This window comes from Hemiscyllium ocellatum, chromosome 6 (assembly GCF_020745735.1).
Source record: "Hemiscyllium ocellatum isolate sHemOce1 chromosome 6, sHemOce1.pat.X.cur, whole genome shotgun sequence".
In the NCBI taxonomy this organism is placed as follows: domain Eukaryota; kingdom Metazoa; phylum Chordata; class Chondrichthyes; order Orectolobiformes; family Hemiscylliidae; genus Hemiscyllium; species Hemiscyllium ocellatum.
Genome location: NC_083406.1, coordinates 68,577,701 through 68,597,375, shown reverse-complemented (window position 1 = coordinate 68,597,375; position 19,675 = coordinate 68,577,701). Strand labels below are relative to the sequence as shown.

Below are 19,675 nucleotides of genomic sequence, written 5' to 3'. Positions count from 1 at the left end.
GTGGTCATACATTGTATGCCCTCCCCATTGAAGTTCGGGTGCTCTTGACTGTGGAAAAACACCCCTCCTGCATTACCCTATTCCCATTCATCCTTTACCATATCCACCCCCCACCCCCGACAAATAAATACCACCCTTTACAATTGTTATCCCCACTCCCCTCCGATCTGCAGTTCTACATTCCTTTCAATAGGTGCTCAAATCTACTTTTTGCAGTAGTGGTACTCACTGTGACTTGCATACTGAGAATTCTTGACATAGTTTGCACACAATGGGTAGTATGCTTAGAAACTAGATATGTTAATTAGATCATTAACAAAGGTACCTCACCTTGAGGCCTGGAAATTGCAAAAGATTTAACGTGCTTTTCCCCATTTCAAGACAGGCCTCACTGGACTTCTTGCATGATTCTTCCAAATTTCTCACCATCATCTACATCATCCAGGTTCCTGTAAGATTCAATCCTGCATGTTTCAATAATTTCTCATTCTTATAAAGGCCAAAATGGAGGTCCAACTCAATTAACTTTGCCTAAAAAAATGACCTCTTTCATCCCATAAATCATTCCACAGAACCTTCTCTAAACTTCTTCTAATATAAATATCTCCTTTCTTAATTAAAGAGATACAAACGCGCAGTATTCCAGCTGTGATTTCCCTTAGGAGAAAGTGAGGACTGCAGCTGCTGGAGATCAGAGCTGAAAATGTGTTGCTGGAAAAGTGCAGCAGGTCAGGCAGCATCCAAGGAGCAGGAGAATCGATGTTTCAGGAATGAGCCCTTCTTCACATTCCTGAAGAAGGGCTCATGCCCGAAACGTCAATTCTCCTGCTCCTTGGATGCTGCCTGACCTGCTGCACTTTTCCAGCAACACATTTTCAGCACTGATCTCCAGCATCTGCAGTCCTCACTTTCTCCTAGAAGATTCTAACCTACTGTGAATCCTCTTGCAAGGATGTCTTCCTTGAAGAAGCTCTCTTCCTCCCTCTACAAGGATTTCAGTGAGTCCCTCTCTCACTGCACACCCCAGGTCATCTCCTCTGCCCAGAAGCTCTTCAACCGTGATTTCCCTTAGGCCATGTGAAGCTGTAGTACCACCTCCCAACTTTTATACCCAATTCAATGAATGGCAACATTCCATTTGCCTTCCTAATCACTTGCTGTACCTGCAGACTAACACTTTGTGATTTCATTTACCAGAACAATCAGATCCATCTATATCATATTGAGTTTTGCAATCTATTGCGATTTAAATAATATGCTGCTTTTGTTTTCTTTTTACCAAAGTGAATGAGTTCACACTTTCCCACACTCTACTCCATCCCTCAAATTATTACCTATTCAGTTAATTCACTTGACACTTTACTTACCTACCTGTCTTTAAAATGAAAAAAGGTCAAAAATTTATTTTCAACTTCTTATTTGTATCTCTTTCATGTCTTTAATCCAACATTTCCCTCTCCTTATTTCACTTTGTGCACCTAATTTAAAGTTGAATTAATTATTCTAATTTACACTTCCTGGTTCAGACTTTGATTGCTTGTTTTATCAGATAGTTTAAACAGGGTGTTACCCGCTGTTCAGATGTTTAATTGAAAATAGCTTGCTATGGAAAAGTTTACCCATGGTCAAGTCAATCAAATGACTAGCACTATTCATCCTCATCACTCACCAAGTACGGTCCACCAATTGTTTACTATCCACATTTTAAATAATTAAATCAATCAGCCCAGTTATCAATTACTCACTCAGATGGGATAGTGAAGGTGGTGTTTGGTGTGCTTTCCTTTATTGATCAGAGCATTGACTATAAGAGTTGGGAGGTCATCATGTTGGGCTGTGCAGGACACTGGATAAACCACTTTTGCAACATCGTGTGCAATTCTGGCCTCCCTGCTCTCAGAAGGATGTTGTGAAACTTGAAATGTTTGAGAAAAGATTTACAAGGATGTTGCCAGAGTTGGAGGGATTGAGCTATAGACTGAATAAGCTGGGGCTGTTTTCCCTGGAGCGTCGGAGGCCGAGGGGTGATCTTATAGAGGTTTATAAAATCATGAGGGGCATGGATAGGGTGAATAGGAAAAGTCTTTTCCCTGGGGTGGGGGACTCCAGAACTAGAGGACACAGTTTTAGGGTGAGAGGGGAAAGATTTAAAAGGGACCGAAGGGGCAACTTTTTCCAGAGGGTGGTGTGTATATGGAATGAGCTGCCAGAGGAACTGGTGGAGGCTAGTATAAATACAAGAGGCATCTGGATGGGTATATGAATAGGAAGGGTTTAGAGGGATATGGACCAAGTGCTGGCAGATGAGACTAGATTACTTTAGGATATCTGGTTGGCATGAACAAGTTGGACTGAAGGGTCCGTTTTTGTGCCGTACATCTCCACGACTCTATTTCAACCCAAATTCTGTGTATTCAGGATTGTTATAGGGGCTACATTAGAATGGAATCAAAAACTGTACTTTAGCTATAACTAAACAAATGTGTACAATTCACTATTTTGACAATACCACATTATTTCACACAAATTTAGTCCTTTGGAACTAAACTGAACTTGAAACCCAGTTCACATGTTTTGCACCCTTGTATTTGGCCTAGCAGCAGGTTTCTACAGCCAAATTGACAAGCTGGGAAGGCTTTGATTAGTTACAATGAAGAGCCATAATCATTCAGGCTGCTGTTTTTAACACTTATCTCTCAGAAAGTGGTATCACTGCTTAATGTGTGATTTCCAACTTGTTCAAAAGTACTCTCTAGCACATCACACACCTTCAGTTCCAATTCCTGAATGCAAATGTTTACTATACACAGGGGAAGCATATGTAGGTCCAGCTGGTGCAAATGATTAGTGGCAAGAACAGTAGTATTTTTTCAAATCTATTTATAGGGTGTGGGCGTCGCTGGCTGGGCCTGCATTTATAGCCCATCCCTAGTTGCTGTTAAGAAGATGGTGATGAGCTACCTTCTTAAACCACTGCAGTCATTGAGTCATATCACATGGAAACAGATCCTTTGGTCCAACTAGTCAATTAAATTAATCAACCTGCATTTGGTCCAATTCCCTCCAAACATTTCCTATTTGTGTACTTATCCAAATGTCTTTTAAACATTGTAACTGTACCTGCATTCACCACTTCCTCTAGCAGTTCATTTCACACACTAACCACTCCCCGTGTAAAAAACGTTGCCCCACATGTCAATTTTAAATCTTCTCTTTTCACCTTAAAAAGATGCCCCTTAGTTTTGAACTCCCCCACCTTACAGAAACGACTTTTGCTATTCACCTTATCTATGCCCCTCATGATTTTATAAATCTCAATAAGGCCACCCCTCAACCTCCTCTGCTTCCAGTCTAAAAAGCCCCAGCCTTTTTTTTATAACTTAAACCCTTCGTTCCTGGCAACATCCTAGTAAATCTTTCCAGAACCCTCTCCATTTTGATAATATCCTGCCTATAACAGATAAACCCACAATGCCATTAAGGAGGGAATTCCAAGATTTTGACCCAGCTACACTGAAGGAATGGTGATATATTTCTGAATCAGGATGGTGAGTGGCTTGGAGTGGAAATTGAAGGTGTTGGTTTTCCAATGTATCTGCTGCCCATGTCATTCTAGATGGTAGTGATCAGGTGTTTGGAAGGTGCTGTTGAGTGAACTCTGGTGAATTTCTGCAGAGCATCCTGTAGATGGTATATACTACAGCTGCTGAGCAACAGTGGTGGAAGGAGAGACTGTTTTTGGATGTGGTGCAAATGAAGAAAGGTGCTTTATCCTGGATGGTGTACACTTCTTGAGTGCTGTCCAAGTTGCACTCATTCAAGTAAGCAGGGAGTATTTCAACACATTCTTGGCTTTGGGGATTCAGGAGACAACTGAAACAACACCAGCAGCAGCAAATACCTTCTTTGAAAATGCTTGCCCCCTGCACAGAGCAGAAATGGTGGACACCATGATTTAGATATAAGGAGGGGAGAGTCACAACACAGATTGTAGAGGTAGCAGATGAACTCTCTGAACTGTCGTGCCTCAGGCAGCTCAAGCTCCCACACGTTTTGCTGCTAACACTTGTAGCTTCCTGAAACATGTGGAGCAGGTGGCCACACGTGACCAATGGTTAACAAGGTACTTGACATGATCGAGCCAAGTCCCATACCAGCCCCCTCCTCTCCCAACCCCACCACTACCATCCAGCATGCCTTTTGCTTGATTGTCTGCTGTGTTCTATCTACTAGTGCTTCCTGAACCACAGTGGCCCCTGACCACTAGTGCTTCACATTTAAAATTCTTCTCCTGGCTTTTGAAGTCTTCTATTGTCTTAACTGTCTCTGTTTCTCTAGTTCCACAATATCCTTGACGAATTTGGTGCTTATGTCATTGTTAATAATTATCTCCATAATGTTTGAGAAGCTAATTTGCTTTAAACCTTGTAATTGTTTATTTCAGTTAATTCAGGTGTTGGTTGAAGAGGAGCCAAGTAAGAGTACTCTTAAACTGAATCTGTCATTAGGGAAGAAAGCAGTTGTCACGTTAAAGAATGGCCAAACATTTGAAATCCACACTTCCAAGATGCAGCAACATGTAGCTGGTGATGTGCAAACATAAGTGATTCATGATGTGTAAAAGAAGATTTTCAAAGCACCAAAATAGTACTGTTAGTAGATGAGTATGCCTGGGAGTGGAATGATTCTGTTATCACCAATGTGTAAATTTATCCATCTTTAGAGATTTAAGATTTTTTTAAAATGTTGACTTTATTTAGCATAATTTATAAATATTTGGTAAATTGAACAGAAATGGAGCTAAGGATTGGTGAATAAAATTTGTGATGGGGAGTGGAATATGTTGCAACATGATTCATTATATCCGATTTCTACAACTGTAAATGGAAAATCCATTGTCCATGACAGAGATGCAGCAATCCTTTCATCCACTTATCCCAAAAAATACTATTGGAACTGGAGTTTTTGCTTTTGTTTCTTTTCTTAATAGCTGATGTAACCATCAAATGCAAACAAATTCACATATATAGCATGTTAATTCAAGAAAACATTAAACAATCATAACAGTCATTAAATGTTCTTTCTTATTTTTAATTATCTTTAAAAATAACTAATTATCAATGTTATAGAATTGAACCAGTTTGTGATCTGCTGAGACAAACAGATTAGAGTATGATTACTAGCCTGTGCTGAATTAGCTGATCATATCCAGGGTAGCAGTGGGAACAATAATTGGCCCAGTAGCCCAAGCTAGGATGAAAACCAGCTATCATTTGAGCTCCAGGAAAATGTGTGTTTCTACAAATCAGGTGAAGACATGACTAAACTTGACCAGTGTTCTTCAAGGTTTGCTCACACTCACAATAAGCATACGAACAAATGAAATAGAAGAAACCATTTGGCCCCAAAAGCCTAGTCCATCATTCAATAAAGAAAGAAAAATATAGCTCAGGAACGGTCCCTTTGCTCCACCAAGCCTGGGCCAACTCCTAATTCTTATTTGGACCTACTACTTATTGCCCTCCGTTCATGTGTCTATCAAGATAGGCCTTACTTGTTGCTAATGTGCCTGCTTCTACCCGTCTTTACTGACACCATCTTTGCTTTCCAGGCACCCACCACCTTCTTTGTGAAAAACTTTCCCCACAATTCTCCCTTAAATTTTCCCTCTCTCATCTTGAACCTGTGTCTTCTTGTAGTTGACTTTTCTATGTGGGAAAAAGTCTCTCTGACTATCCACCTTATCTACGTCTCTCATAGTTTTTTAGACCTCTATCAGGTCACTCCTCAGCCTTTGTCTTTCCAGTGAAAACAATCCGAGTCTATCCAACCTCTCTTCATAATTAAAATTCTCCAGACCAGGTAACATCCTTGTAAATCTTCTCTGCACCCTCTCCAAAGCATCCACATCATTCTGATAGTGTGGCGACTAGAACTGTTCACAATATTACAAATGTGGTCTAAAACAAATTTTATACAGCTATAATACAACTTGTCAACTTGTATATTTGATGCCCTGACCAATGAAGGCAAGGGTACTATATGCCTTCTTGACCGCCATATCCATCCATGTTGTCATTTTCAAGGATCTGTGCATTGTACATCCAGATCCCTCGGTATGTGAATGCTCCTAAGGATTCTGCCATTTATTGTATAATTCACATCTGAATTTGATATTCTAAAATGCATTACCTCACATTTATCTGGATTAAACTCCATCTGCCATTTCTCTGCCCAACTCTGTAATCTCGCTGTGTCCCACTGTGTCCTTTTGACAATCCTCCTCACTACCTGCAATCCGCTGCTTTTGGTGTCATCTGCAAACTTGCTAGTCAGACCACCTACATTTTTCTCCAGATTATTTATATATATTACAAACAACAAAGGTCCCAGCACTGATCCTTGTGGAACAGCACTAGTCACTGATCTCCATTCCAAAAAGCACCCTTCCACCACTATTCATTGTCTTCTATTACCAAGCCAGTTCTATTTCTATCTAGCCAGCACACCCCAGATGCTATGAGGTTCTACCTTTTGTACCAGCCTGCCCTGAGGTGCCTTATCAAATGCCTTACTAAAGCCTATATAGACAACATTCCCGTTTCTTCCTCATCAATCATTCTTGTCACCTCCTTAAACAATTCAACCAGCATAAAACCATGCTGCCTATCACTAACAAGTCTATTCACTGCCAATGTGAATAAATCCTGTCTCTCATCTACCCGTCAATGACATTTGATTCCCTTGCCTCATCTATTTACCTGTGTCTTCAAAAGTATTCAATTACCTTGCTTCCACCACCCACTGAGGCAGTGAGTTCCAAAGTTGCTCAGTCTTTTGAGAGAAAAACATTTTTCTCCTTCGTTGTCCGAAATGGGCAATCCCTAAATTAAGAACAGTGCCCTTGGTTCTGGTGTGACCCATGAAAGGAAACATCCACCTTGTAAGACCATTCAGTTCAACTGAGTCACTCTCAATCCTCTGAATTCCACCTACTGCTTCACCTACTCATATGAGAAATCACACTAATTTCATGTATTAACCTAGTAAATCTCCAATGAAACATTTCTACTGTATTGACATAATTTCTTAAATAAGAAGACCAAATCTGTAGTTAGTATTTGAGATGTCATCTCACCAATGCTGTATAACTTAAGTAAAATACATCACTTTTTTGTTCAGTTCCTCTCATAATAAGGGATAGCATTCCATTGGCCTTCCTGATGTTATGCTGTCTCTGCATACTAACATTTTGTGTCTCAATTATTTAACCATTTAAATCCCTCTGGATCTTGGAATTCCTCAGTTGTTGTCCATTTCAGGAATATTCTTTTACATGCTTCCTGCCAAAGTGAAGAACTTCATATTCCACATCATACTCCATCTGCCAGATTTTTGCCCTCACATTCAAACTGTTTATGTCCATCTCAAACTTCCTTGTACCTTCTTCACAACATATTTTCCTACCTGTGTCATCTGTGAATTTAGCTACCATGCTTTTGATCCTCTCATTAGGTCTTTGATGTAAATTTTAAAAAGTTGAGGCCCAGCACTGACCCTTGTAGGGCTCCACTTGTTGCATCCCACCAATAAGATAAAGACTTAATTGTGCATAATGTCTGTTTAATGCCAGCTATCCAATCTTCTATCCACACTAATATGTTACTCTATACTGTACTATAGTAGTCATGATTTGAAGATGTCGGTGTTGGACTGGGGTGTACAAAGTTAAAAATCACACAACACCAGGTTGTACTCTAACAGGTTTAATTGGAAGCACACTAGCTTTCGGAGCGACACTCCTTCATCAGCTAATTGTCACCTGATGAAGGAGCGTCGCTCCGAAAGCTAGTGTGCTTCCAATTAAACCTGTTGGACTATAACCTGGTGTTGTGTGATTTTTAACTTTATACTGTACTATGAGCTTCTAATTTCCATGATAACCTCTGTTGATTGCAACTTATCCAATGCCTCCTGGAAATCCAAGTATCATATATCAACAGACTCCCCTTTATCCACCACACACTCTATCAAAGAACTTCAATCAATTAATTAAAGAACTTCAATAAAATAGTTAAACACAATTTCTCTTTGACAAATCATGGTGACTATTCATGATTACTATGAATTTCCCGAGTTCACAGCTCTTTTCTCTTACTCCATCAGTTTTCTTCATTCCACTTACTTTATGATTGTAGTTTCACCAAATTCCTCTCTTTCTCCCACCTTCTGATTTATAGCTATAGAATGAAATCAGGAACATACTTAACTTCATTCACCATTTCCTCTTTAATTCCATGTTCTCACTTACTGAAGGACTAACATTCACTTGACTTACTTTTCAACTTTTTAAATATCTATAGGAACTCTTGCTATCCATCTTCCTCTTGAAGTCTCATACTCTAATTTCTTCCCCTGCTTAAACTGAGCCATTCTCTGCACTTCTTTATTTTCTGATCAATTATCTGATTTGCCACTCATGTTTGCAAATTTAAATTGCCCTTAATGTTTTCCATCGCATCTGTATTAATCTATCCCCTAGCATAGTATGTCAGTTCACTTCAGACTGATCAGCTTTCATACCCACTGACTGCCATCATTTAGGTTGAAAATACTAATCTAAGCCACAGTTTTCTCCCTTTCAAATTGGTTGTAAAATTCAATTGTAGTGTGATCATTGCTACCTGAGGATGCCTTAACTCTGAGGATATTAATTAATCTTGTCACATTACAGTATAACCTGCTCTCTGGTCAGCTCCAAAACATGCTACTCTGAAAAATTATCTTGAAAGCATTCGATGAACTCTTCATCCAAGTTACTGCTCGGATTCGTCCACTTTATGCATAACTTGAAGTCACACATAATTATTGCCATCCTTTTATCACACTTAATATTTCTTCTTCTATACTTTTTCCAACATTATGATTAACATTAGGAGGCCTGTAGACCACAACTACTAGTGAGTTATTTTATTTATTTCTCACCACTACCAAGACCAATGCTATACCCTGTACTCGTGAATCAAAGTAATCTCTAACTATTACACAAATGCTATCCTTGATTAACAGCACTACCCATCTCCCTTTACCTAACCTTCTATTCTTCATTTTATGTCTCTCAATATTCAGAACCCAATCCTTGTTATCCTACAACCAGGTCTCCGTAATGGCTATCAGATCATATATGTTTACTTCAGTGTGTGCTTATGAGTTTTAACTAGTTTATGTTTTTCATTTATTTATGTTAATAAGGATTTAACAGTTGTGTTAAATTACTGACACCCATAGAATCGTATCCAACAAAAGATAAGGTGTTCAGTACAGGAGAAGAGAAAAATAAATTTTCTGTTCTAAAATGTTTTCCAGCTGGAACAAATCATTTAGTTCTTATCTATTTTCAATTTGATCATTTAGTTGCTACATGATTTCACCATCACATTCTTCCACCTGTCCATTTCCATAAATCCCTGTGTATTGTCACTCTTCCATTCCGATTACAGGTGGGACCCATTCTGCTAACCGAGAAGACTGAACTTGAATCAGGCAATAGCCAGCTCTATCCAGTGATGAGCTTATTTAAAACCTGAAAGAGATAAGTACGCGAAAGAAATACTATTGAGGTTTCAGAGAAATTACAATGCAGATTTCCCTGATATGAGGAAAGCAAAAAGAAATAACTTTTTTAAAAATGAAGCATTTTCATCAGAGTAGCAGATGATACTCTGATGTAATAAAAATATTTAATGTTCTGAAAGATTGTACATGGTAGATGGAAGCAGACTTGCATTAGCAATTGAGATGTGTGGAATGAGGGGCCATAAATACAGGTTCAAATGTCAGGGATTTAGGACAGAACGCAAGCAAAATGAATGCAAGGGAGCTGACAAATAGCAGCAGAAGCCAAAAATATGCAAATAATTAATAATAAATTTGATAAGTGGATAAATGAAAAGGGATGGAAAAATATAGAATCTCTTTCAGTGGGATGGGGAAAAATACCACATCTTACATGTCGCCTCTAAGAACTGTAACTAGAGGTTAATGAGACTAAGTCTATTTATTCATATGAAGATGACAAAACCCACTTGCATTTATATAGCACTACTGCAAACAAACAATGACTGGACTGTTTCTATGTAACTTGAGTTTCCCTATGTATGAGTCTATCGTACACTAGGCAGACAAGTATCCAGACTTAACCTACATTTCCAGTGAAATGAGTTATGAAGTGTGACAAAAAAAAATGAATTCCTCTAACTTTGTACACTCAACCAAGTTGATTTTATTTCCCCTTCTATATAGATGGGAACCCAAGTTTACTTAAATTACTTCGCCCACTCCAATATCTGAGAAAGTACAAGAGTAAAAATAATCACCTGCTGAGTTCCTTCCCAAGACCACATACTAACTTGCATATATGTCACTATCCCTTCATTGTCACAGTCAAAATTATAGAATCTTCTACCTAATACCATCATGTAAGAGCCATCACCATGAAAGAAACCAAAATACTGCAGATTCTGGAAATCTGAAGCAACAACAGAAAATGGTGGAGACCCTCTGCAGATCTGGCAGCATTTGTGGAGCAAGAAATATTTCATATCTGAAGAAGAATCATATTAGACTTTAAATTATTATGGTGATTTAATATAAATAAACAACTTAAAGGTCAGAGCAATTCAAGAGGACAGTTCACCACCACTGTCTCAGTATAATGAGATCAGCAGATGATGGTGGATGATCAGTTTCTCCCTACAGGAAATGGTATTGTTAGTGAGCGGGGGGAAATGAGGACAGAGACCATTAGCAAGGGGCAAAGAAAAGGAACAGAACACCAGGATTTGTGATTAGAAAGCTGTGATAATGGTGAGAGGGTCATGGGGGATTGGAGTAGGCATATAACTGCTGGGATCTAGCCAGACTGAGTGCAGCACCTCTGACCTGGAGAAGTTTCATGGAGAGACAGAGAAAGTGAGAGACAAAGGGACAGAAGCCAAGAGTTGGAGCAGAGTTTCCAGATGTTGGGACAGTATTGAAGAACCAAGGTCATGAATAAAGCAGGCCATAGCCATTGATGATGGCTGAAAAACTGGGAAATGATAGTGAAGTGAGCCAAACAAATGAATCGGAGGGAGGGTTTAGGAGAGGCTCACAAAGCAAAAGGGTATGACTGCATTACAACCCATCCATTTGGATAACAATAACCAGACTGGCATAAGAGAGTGACCAGATATACAAATATTGATAAATTGCAGCAAATAGGTTCAAAAGGGCAAAAAGATGCTAAAAACGGAAAATAAGTGGCTCTTTACTTGAATACCTATAGTATTCTGAACAAAATAAATGAAATAATTATACAACTAGACGTTAATGGATATGATCCTCCAGCTATTATAGAGACTTGTTAAAAAGAGATAAAAACAGGGAACCAAATAATCTGAGGTACATGAGTTTTCAAAAGGAAACAAAGGAAGTAAAGGATGGTGTGGTAGTTTTGCTAGTATGAGATGGAATAAATGTAATACCTAGAAATGATCTTGGATCAGAATGTGTGGAACACATTTGGGTGTAGGTTAGAAATAACACAGGAAGAACACATTGATGGGAGTAATCTATAAATAGACCTAACAGTAGCTATACTATAGGATAAAGAATATATAGGGTGATAATGAAGGTATGCAAAAAGGCAATACATCAACCATGAGTGATATTAATCTTCATGTAGATTGAAAAGTCAAATTGTTTCTAGAGCAACATATTGTGAATCCAACCACCAATCAGAGTAAAAGATCCCCTAGAAACAGTGACCATTTAGGAGTGAGTAGCTTGGGTCAGAAACAGCTGTGCTGAATTTAAGTTCGGGTAATTTCAAAGGAATGACAAAGATTGCTGGAATTGAACTGGGAAAAGAGTTCAGCAAGGATGGCTGAAGAATAATGGCAGACTTTTAAGAAAATAGTTTTTAACTCATCCCAGTGAGAAAGAAGGATTCTAGGAAAGGGATAAGCTAGCCACGGTTAACCAGGAAACTTAAGAATAACACCAATTTGAAAGAAAAAAAATATCATGTACAAAAGATTAGTGACAAGACAGAGAGTTGGGAAAGTTTTAAAAATCATAAGAAGACCAAAGAAAATAAAGAGGGTAAAAATAAACTTTGAGTGAAACTTCCAAGTAGACAGCAAGAGAATCTCTACATATATAAAAAGGAAGAGAGAAACCAAAGTGAACATAGGCTCCTTGAAGAATGAGGCTGGTAAAATAATAATATGAAAGCAGCAAATAACAGAGGAATTGGATAAATACGTTGCATTGGTCTTCACAATAGAAGACAATGATAGCATTCCAAAAATTCTAAACAATTAAAGGGCAAAAGGCAGAACAGAAATAAATACAACATGGTATGGTGGCTCAGTGGTTAACACTGCTGCCTCACACCACAGTCCAAAGATATGCAGATTAGGAGGATTGGCCATGGTAAATGAAAGGTTATGGGAAGAGGATAAAGGCTGGATTTAGGTGGGATTCTCTTCGGAGAGTATGTGCTGACTTGATGGGGTGAATGGCAACTTTTCACATTGTGGGGATTCAATAACTAATTCTAGGTAAACTAATTGGACTAAAAGCAAATGAATTCCCTGGACCTAAGGGATGCATCCATATTAAAGGAAAGAGTTTACTGAGATAGAGCATGCATTTATAATAAACCTCCAAGATTCCTTAAATTCTGGAAAAGTGGCCGAGGATTGGAAATCTGTCATTGTAACACAATTATTTAAAAAAGGAAAGAGATAAAGAACACATAACTAAAAATCAGTTAGCTTAACAAATATTACTGGGAAAATGACAGTTTATTATTAAGGATGTATTAGCAGAACACTTAAAAATATACATATCATAAACATGCAAATTCAGTATGGCTTCATGAAAGAGCTATCATTCCTGACAAATTTATTAAATTCTTTGAGGAGGTAACAGTCAACATAGATAAAGGGGAAATCAGTGGAAGTAACATATTTAGATTTCCAGAAGGTGTTTCATAAGGATATTAGATAAGTGCCCATGGTGTTAGGGGGTTGTACATTAGCATGCCTTGAGGATCGGCGAACTGATAGAAGGCAGAGAGTAAGATAAGGAATGCATTCTCTAGATAATTTGATTTGATTTACTTTATTATTGTCACACATACCTAGATGCAGTGAAAAGTTTTGTTTTGCATGTAGTACAGGCAGATCATACCGTACAAAGATCATAGGATGATTGGACAGAGAGAGGAAAACAACGTTGCGGCTGCAAAGAAAGTGCACAAAAATAAAGATCACCAATAGATTTGAAATTTGAGAGTTCCGTTCAAGAGTCTAATAATAGTGAAGAAGTTGTTCTTGAACCTGTTAGTAAATGCGTTTAAGCTTTTGTAACTTCTGCCTGACAGAAGAGCTTGAAAGAGATTATAAACAGGATGGGCGGGTTTTGGATGATATTGGCTGTCTTTGCGCAGCAATGAGAGTGTAGGTGGAATCAATGGATGGAACATTGGCTTGTGTGATGGGCTAAGCTGTGTTCACAACCTACTATAGTTTCTTACAGTCTTGGACAGAGCAGTTGCTATACCTAGCCAAGATACATCTAGATAGAATGCTTTCTTTGGTGCAACTGTAATAGTTGGTGAGGATCCTTATGGACATGCCGAATTTCATTAACCTCTTGAGGAAGAAGAGGCATTGTTGTGCTTTATTGACCGTCGCATCAACGTGGGTAGTCCATGACAGCTTGTTGGTGATCATCGTGCCTAGAACTTGACGGTCTTGACTATCTCCACCTCAGCTCCATTGATGTAGATTGGGGTGTTCCCTCCTCCTCACTTCCTGAGGTCGATGATTAGCTCTTTTGTTTTGCTGACGTTGAGGGAGAGATTATCTTTGCACCACATCGCTAAGCACTATATTTCTTTCTTACATACTCTCTCATCATTGTTTGATAACTGGCCTACAATGGTGGTATCTTCAGCAAATTTGTAGATGGAATTTGGATGAAATTTGATCACACAGTCATGAGAGTACAGCAAGTACAATAGGGGGCTGAGTACACATCCTTATGGAGCACTAGTGTTAAGGATTGTCATGGAGGAGGATGGCAATCTGTAATAGGGGATGCCACAGGGACCAGTGTTGGGACCATTATTTATAATTATTATTTATAATGTATATTAATGACTTGGACAAGGGAAGCGAACATGCTCTAGCCAAGTTTCTGAATGACACAAAAAGATTGGAAGACAAGAGGAGAGGAAGACACACAAAGAGTCTACAGAAGGGTATATACAGGGAAAGTGAGTGATAAAAAAACTTGGCAGATGGAATATAATGTAGGAAAATGTGAGGTTGTGCACTTTAACAGGAAGAATAGTCGAGCTGAGTATGATTTAAATGGAGAAAGATTGCAAAACACTGTATTTCAAAGAAATTTGGGAGTTCCTCTGCATGAATCATAATAAACTTGCATACAGCAAACAGTATGGAAAACAATTTGAATGCTGGCCTTTATTTCAAAGAGAATGGAGTATAAGAATAGCGATGTCTTGCTATAACTGTACAAGGCACCAGTCAGATAACATCTAATATGCCATGAACAGTTTTGGTTACCTTATTTAAAAGGTGCTATATTGGCATGTGAAGCAGTTTTATGAGGAGATTTGAGCAGATTGGGCCTGTATTCATTAGGGTTCAAAAATTATGAAGAGACTTTATTATGAAACATGCATAATTCTTTGGGCGCTTAGCAGAGTAAATGCAGAAAGTTTGCATCCTCTCTTGAGAGAATCTAGGACCAGAGGGCATAATTGCACCCAGATAGGACAGATATGAGGAGGATTCCTTCTCTCAGAGGACAGTAAATCTGAAGAATTTGTGAAATCACAGAGGTTGATTTGTTAAATATAATCAAGCCTGAGATAGACAGATATTTAATCAATGGAATCAAGGGTTGTGGGGAAATAGCAAGAAAGTGGAGTTGAGAATTATTAGATTAGCCATGATCTCATTGAATAGTGATGCAGATTTGATGGGCTGAATGGTCAATTTTCTGTTCTTACTTCTGGTCTTCGAGGAGTAGGAGACCTAGGTGAACATTTGGGCAAAACTCCTGAGTTTGGGAATGACAAGGAGAGGAAAAATCCCCATTATGTCTGGGTAGTGAGGTTAATGGTTTTGCATGGTCACAAAAAGTTAGTAGTAGAAGTTCCTCCAACCGATCCTGGCAGCTGACTGATTAGAGGTCAAGAGTTAAGCTCCACAATAATATTCTGAAGTATCTGTAACATCGGACAAATATCCATTGTAAATGGTTAATTCTTCTAACTTATGCTTTTCCGTTCATATTTTTAAAGGTTTGTTGCCAGTACAATAAAGAATCTGTCTTTTGTAATCCTTGTGCAGTGGATGTGCTTAAATTGCCTGTTACACTAAGGATGGACAATAAATGTGGTGTTGCTTGCTTTGCCATACCAGAGATATGAAGTTTGCAAACATCAATAGTGAAACTTCAGACACCATTTCCTCATTTAATTTCAGCCGACAATGAAAATCTACTGCCACTCAGTCATGTAAAATGCATATACCAGAACAGAAGCATGGCTGGAAGCCTTTTCTCTCCTTATCTCCTAATATGATGCAAATAACATCAAATGGTGAAAAAGTTAATCCAATAATTTAAATTTTTTTCAGGAAATTTGGTACTAATCAGCCTCTTGGGTTGCTTGCTAGATGACAAATGGCTGTGTGTAATGAAAAGAAAGCTTCTTTAATAGCTCTTAATTTTTGGAGCAGTTGAGAAGCCTGACAATTAATTGGACATTATAACTTATAGACTGACGATTCCACAAGCTGCCAGAATCTGTGAGGAAAATTTAGTGTATATGCAGTTAGTATGGGGGAATGTGTGAGAATTTGCCCTTATTTTCTGAGAGGCACATAATAACAATGGTTTTCAAACTGAGGTCTCAGACTTCTGAAGTTCCACACAATAGTGTGGAAGTACCTTACGGGGTACAGCTCACCTTACAGGTAGCTGTCTCAGTGATCCAAACCAAGAAGTAAGGAGCAGACTGCAATACAACATGGGCAATGCTCAACGATTCCACTGGTAAAGGGGAATGTATATACTGGAGCACTGACAGCAGCACAAAGATCCATACATGTCACATTTTTAAACTATTTCATAGGAGGTAGGTGTTACTGACTGGGCTAACCTTTATTGCCAGCCCATCCCTGACTGCCCTTGCAAAAGTAATAGTGATCCGTCTTCTTGGAGTGAACTTCTTGAGGAAGTGGGTGGATGTGGGCACAGTAACAATGTTTAAAAGACACTCAGACAAGTACATGAACAGAAAAGGTTTGGAGGAATATGGGCCAGGAGCAGGCAGGTGGGGCTAGTTTAGTTTGGGATTATGTTCGTCATGGACTGGTTGGACTGAGGATTCTGTTTCTGTATCACTCCGTGATTATAACTACTGCAGAAAATGGTGGGTCAGTAAACCCTCATCGCTGTTAGAATGGGAGTTCCAGATATTTGAGACAGCGAAAGTGAAGTAAATTAATCTTTAGGTAAAAATATCTCTTTCTTAAAGATTAGATGGATTGTCCACACTACATTGCCCTGTAGTGTCCATGGAGATCGGGTAGGGGAGCTGGGTCTGGGTAGGTTGGTGTAAACTCAATGGGTCGAATGGCCTCTTTCCACACTATAGGGATTCTATGAACATCACTCCAGGCCTTCCTTCTGGTGGCACAGAATCAAGCTGAACTTTGGAAGCATTGAAAGAAAAAAAACATTTCAACTTCCAAATATTGCTATGAGCTGCTTTTTAGTTTTAATTACATAGAGTCAGAGAGTCGTAGAGATGTATAGCACGGAAACTCATCCATAACGACCAGATATCCCAACCCAACCTTCTCCCACCTGCCAGCACCTGGCTCATATCTCTCCAAACCCTTTCTATCCATATACTCATCCAGATGCCTTTTAAATGTTGCAATTGTACCAGCCTCCACCACTTCCTCTGGCAGCTCATTCCATACATGTACTACCCTCTGTGTGAAAAAGTTGCCCGTTCTGCACTCCCCAATCCAGGGAAGACACTTTGCCTATCTATCCCATCCATGCCCCTCATGATTTTATAAACCCCTATAAGGTCACCCCTCAGCTTCCGATGCTCCAGGGAAAACAGCGCCAGCCTATTCAACCTCTCCTATAGCTCAAATCCTCCAACCCTGACAACATCCTTGTAAATCTTTTCTGAACTCTTTATGTTTCACAACATCCTTCCTATCGGAAGGAGACCAGAATTGCACACAACATTCCAAAAGTGGCTTAACCAATGTCCTGTACAGCCGCAACATGACCTCCCAACTCCTGTACTCAATGCTCTGTCCGATAAAGGAATGCATCCCATATGCCTTCTTCACTATCCTATCCACCTGGAACTCCACTTTCAAGAAGCTATGAACCTGCACTCCAAGGTCTCTTTGTTCAGCAATACTCCCGAGGACCTTACCATTTAAGTGTATAAGTCCTGCTTAAGATTTGCTTTCCCAAAATGCAACACCTCGCATTTATCTAAATTAAACTCCACCTGCCACTTCTCAGCCCATTGGCCCAACTGATCAAGATCCTGTTACATTCTGAGGTAACCTTCTTCACTGTCCACTACACTTCCAATTTTGGTATTATCTGCAAACTTACTAACTATGCCTCTTATCCTCACATCCAATCATTTATATAAATGACAAAAAGTAGTGGACCCAGCACCAATCCTTGAGGCACTCCGCTGGACACAGGCCTCCAGTCTGAAAAGCAACCGTCCACCACCATCCTCTGTCTCTACCTTTGAGCTAGTTCTGTATCCACATGGATGGTTCTCCCTGTATTCCATGAAATCTAACCTTACTAACCAGCCACCAACCCAACCCCACCTTACTAGTTTAAATCCTCCCAAGCAGCTCTGGCAAATCTCCCTGCCAGTATATTCATCCTCTTCCAATTCAGGTGCAATCCGTCCTTCTTGTACAGGTCACTTCTACCCCAAAAGAGATTCCAATGATCCAAAAATGTGAAACCTTCTCCCATACACCAGCTGCTCAACCATGCATTCATCTGCTCTATTCTTCAATTCTTGCCCCCACCAGCTCGCAGCACTGGGAGTAATCTAGATATTACTACTCTCGAGGACCTTTTTAAATTCCTGCCTAACTCTCTATAATCTCCCTTCAAAATCTTATCTTTTCCCTTCCTATGTCATTGGTTCCAATGTGTACAATGACCTCCTGCTGGTCCCTTTCCCCCTTAAGAACATTCTGCACCATCTCTGAGACAATATACCATTCTGATTTTTCTCTGCTAGCCACAGAAACGTCAGTCTGTGCCTCAGGCTAGAGAGTCCCCTAACACAAATGATCTCTTGGAACTCAATGTACCCCCTATTGCATTAGAGCCAGTCTTGATACCAGAAACATGACTGTTCGTGCTATGTTCCCCTGAGAGTCCATCACCACTTACATTTTCCAAAACAGCATACCTGTTTGAAATGGGGATTGCCACAGAAGATTCCATGCACTACCTGCCTACCTCTCTTACCTTTCCTGCAGTTAATCTACGTGATTGTATCTGCAACTTTTCTCCCTTCCTATAATTGCCATCCATCACATCCCCTTGCTCTTGTAAATTCCTCAATGCCTCTAACAGTCTCTCCAATTGATCTGATAGGATTTGCAACCAATGGCATTTATTGCAGATATAATCCTCAGTAACCCATAAACTCTCTCTCAACTCCCACATCTAACAAAAAAAGCATATCACTCTACTAAAGGCTATTTTTGCTTCTTCCAACCTACAGACCCAGAAAATAGCACCATCTTGTTCCTCTACAAAACACTGATCTAGGCTAACTTAATACTTATGGCTTATATTTTTAAGCTTAATCAAGAGACAGGTCTCAACAAAACATATAATCAAGAAAGAACCCACTCTATACACTACTGCAGACTTTCTGTAAGGCCACACTTAAAAATATTAACTTATCTGCTTCTGCTGTGACCTCTCCCAAACAGATTCCTTCAAGATTAATTGTGAATTTCACTGTTTGTTAATTTTCCCAGACGCACTCTGATGTCCAGTGATAAATGAATTCAAACAGCAAAGGCAGTAAGTAGGTTCACCTCTGTGTCAGTTAGCAATGTGGGTTTCTTTCTCTCTCCTGCACTGATGTAACCATGTGCTGCTTTTGTCTGTTCTCTCCTTTCTGAAAGTGCTGTTGTTTTGACATTTTTTTCACCAAAGTTCCCAAACAATCCAACAGCATATCTAATAGTAATTGCTGCTCCTGGAATTCGAGGAAATCACCTCCAACACCTCAAAAAAGGAGCAGCGTTTTACAGCCAAAAATTTTTTCCCGTCCTCCAATATATTTGCAAATATTAAATATTAGGGAGAATTTATCCCTGTTTGTGAAAGAAGTGCCTTTGCCTCCATTTCCTTTGCAGAAACCTGCAATTTTACAAGACCGTGAGTAATTTTGATACAAAATGAATTGTTTTGTGTCAAGATCGGAAATCGAAAGTATAACAGGGGTACAGGTTTACCAGGTACTTTTCCCAAACAATGCTTTCCCCTTTTATTCGAA

At 39.3% G+C, this 19,675-nt stretch overlaps 1 protein-coding gene across 1 annotated transcript in view; it reads left to right on the top strand.

Annotated features, from left to right (window-relative positions):
• LOC132816932 (DNA-binding protein RFX8-like) overlaps positions 1-4,603 on the top strand; it is a 93,734-nt gene extending 89,131 nt beyond the window's left edge. The window contains exon 15 of the mRNA XM_060826956.1: positions 4,445-4,603. Within this exon, the coding sequence (XP_060682939.1) occupies positions 4,445-4,603 (159 nt within the window). The remainder of the gene's footprint in view (positions 1-4,444) is intronic.
• The last annotated feature ends 15,072 nt before the right edge of the window (positions 4,604-19,675 follow it).